Source organism: Arachis duranensis, chromosome 10 (assembly GCF_000817695.3).
Source record: "Arachis duranensis cultivar V14167 chromosome 10, aradu.V14167.gnm2.J7QH, whole genome shotgun sequence".
Taxonomy (NCBI): Eukaryota; Viridiplantae; Streptophyta; class Magnoliopsida; order Fabales; family Fabaceae; genus Arachis; species Arachis duranensis.
This window is the reverse complement of record NC_029781.3, coordinates 17,920,065-17,922,058: the sequence shown is the minus strand read 5'-3', so window position 1 is coordinate 17,922,058 and position 1,994 is coordinate 17,920,065. Positions and strand designations below refer to the sequence as shown.

The 1,994-nt window shown below is 32.7% G+C and overlaps 2 protein-coding genes across 2 annotated transcripts in view; both read left to right on the top strand.

Annotated features, from left to right (window-relative positions):
* Positions 1–287: 287 nt before the first annotated feature.
* Positions 288–1,994, top strand: part of LOC127742861 (cation/H(+) antiporter 15-like) — a 1,936-nt gene continuing 229 nt past the window's right edge. The window contains exons 1-2 of the mRNA XM_052255588.1: positions 288–518; positions 849–1,820. Of these exons, the coding sequence (XP_052111548.1) occupies positions 288–518; positions 849–1,820 (1,203 nt within the window). The remainder of the gene's footprint in view (positions 519–848; positions 1,821–1,994) is intronic.
* The window catches only part of LOC110276594 (cation/H(+) antiporter 15-like), a 2,300-nt gene continuing 2,071 nt past the window's right edge, over positions 1,766–1,994 (top strand). Inside the window, exon 1 of the mRNA XM_052255587.1 lies at positions 1,766–1,820. The gene's annotated coding sequence lies outside the window, so the exon portion shown is untranslated. The remainder of the gene's footprint in view (positions 1,821–1,994) is intronic.

The following is a 1,994-nucleotide window of genomic DNA, read 5'->3' as shown; positions in this document are numbered from 1 at the left end:
CATATCTACCAAACTTAAAAAACTATGGAAAAATAAGCTATTTTCTGAATTTTCACTTTTAAAGATTTTGTGAGAAAAAAAAGTAAAGAAATTAAAAACGTTTGATTTATTGTCTTTTTCACTTAAGGGGTTATGTAGAATTGTGCACAAAATTGCACATAAATATTTGGGAAATTATCTGGTGCTGATAGAACTTTTATCGAATTTATGGAAGAATAATATTGAAGTAAGGTGGGACTCATCTTTTTATTTTTGAGCCCTACAAGTGAATTTCAGACACCATATTAATGGCAAAAGAAGGAGGAACCATCGTATCTGGTGAACATGGTATTACCACAATCTGTGTGCCTAGGAGGGATAGTTACTTGCATTCTGTAGGCATGTGGGTTGGAGATAATCCATTTGATTTTGTTGTTCCTGTCACGTTGTTCCAAATCATTATCTTCATTATAGCTTCCCGAATATTGTACATTGTTCTCAGGCCTCTAAGCACACCCAAATTCGTCTGCTATGTTCTGGTAACTTTTATCATATTTAAATTTTATTTTGTTTTTCTCAATATTCAACATATATATAAGATTAGCATTTGTTTAAGACGAAAAAAAGAACTTTATGAACACAAGATGTATTCATCCTGTCTATTTGTCTTTATATTATTTATACATACTTCACATATTTGTTTTTATTAGGGAAACCAATTATTAAACTAATTGGTAAGCAATTTTTTTATGATAGTAATGAAACTTGTCATGACATAATAATTAAATTTTGCATAAACACAAAAGATATATTAGCTACATTATAATTGATAGTGCCTACTTTTCTAAGTACTTGCCAAAACATTTCAGGGTGGCATTCTGGTAGGACCATCAATTTTGGGCAACCATTTATTTGAAGTTGTATATCCTCCTATACAATCTCCAATTTTATTCTTGTTGGGAAGGTTAGGTGCTGCATATAGTGTGTTCTTCATCACACTAAAAATGGACATAGTCCCAACTATAAAAGCAGCCAAAAAATATTGGAAATTAGGTTTCATGCCGTTCTTAAGTTCTTTTCTTGTTATGTACACCCTAGCACACTATACCAACTTGGAATATAGAGGTAAATTAAAGCAACCAAGCATCCCTTGTTGGACTAGTTTTCCCGTTGTCTCAGATTTCTTGATGGAACTCAACCTTATAACTATGGAAATAGGTCAGATCGCTCTGTCTACGGCTATCGTGTCCGAAATGTGTCAGTGGATTGTGTTGATAACCTACGTGTTAGCAACAAACACACTAAACTTCTCATTTGCAAACCTAAGTTTCCTTGTGGCCTTCTTGATGTTCTTGTGCTTTGTTGTAAGACCAATAATGAAGGTGATAATTAAAAGAACACCAAAGGGGGAACCGGTAAAACAAGGTTATGTTACTATGGTCCTTCTAGGTGTTATTGGCATGGCAACAATTAGTGATATCATTGGAATAACGTTCATAATGGGACCCACACTTTATGGTTTGTTTATCCCTAATGGTCCCCCTTTGGCAACAACAATAGTGGAGAGGTCTGAAGTTGTTATATCGGAACTTATTATGCCTTTTTTCTATTTGACGTTAGGCACAACCACAAAAATAAGTAGCATTACTGATGAATATTGGTACCAAAATTTGATGGTTGAGTTTGTTGTTTTGTGTGGGGTCATGACAAAAGTGCTTGTAACTATGGTCCTTGGCATGGCGCATAATTTAAGATTAAAACATGGGTTTATTCTTGGCCTTATGATGAGCATTGAAGGCATACTTGACCTAATCTTATTTCATGGAATGATGAGAGCACAGGTATGTACTATCTTATTAATCTTATTTTACAATTTATAACTTAAAAGTTAAATGTGACTTTTGATTATGTAATTTTTTGAATGATACTAACATTATAAATGTCAAAAAAAAAAAATATTAAAAATAACTTAAATGAAAGACATTTTAAATTCAAATAGTCATGTTCATGCACAC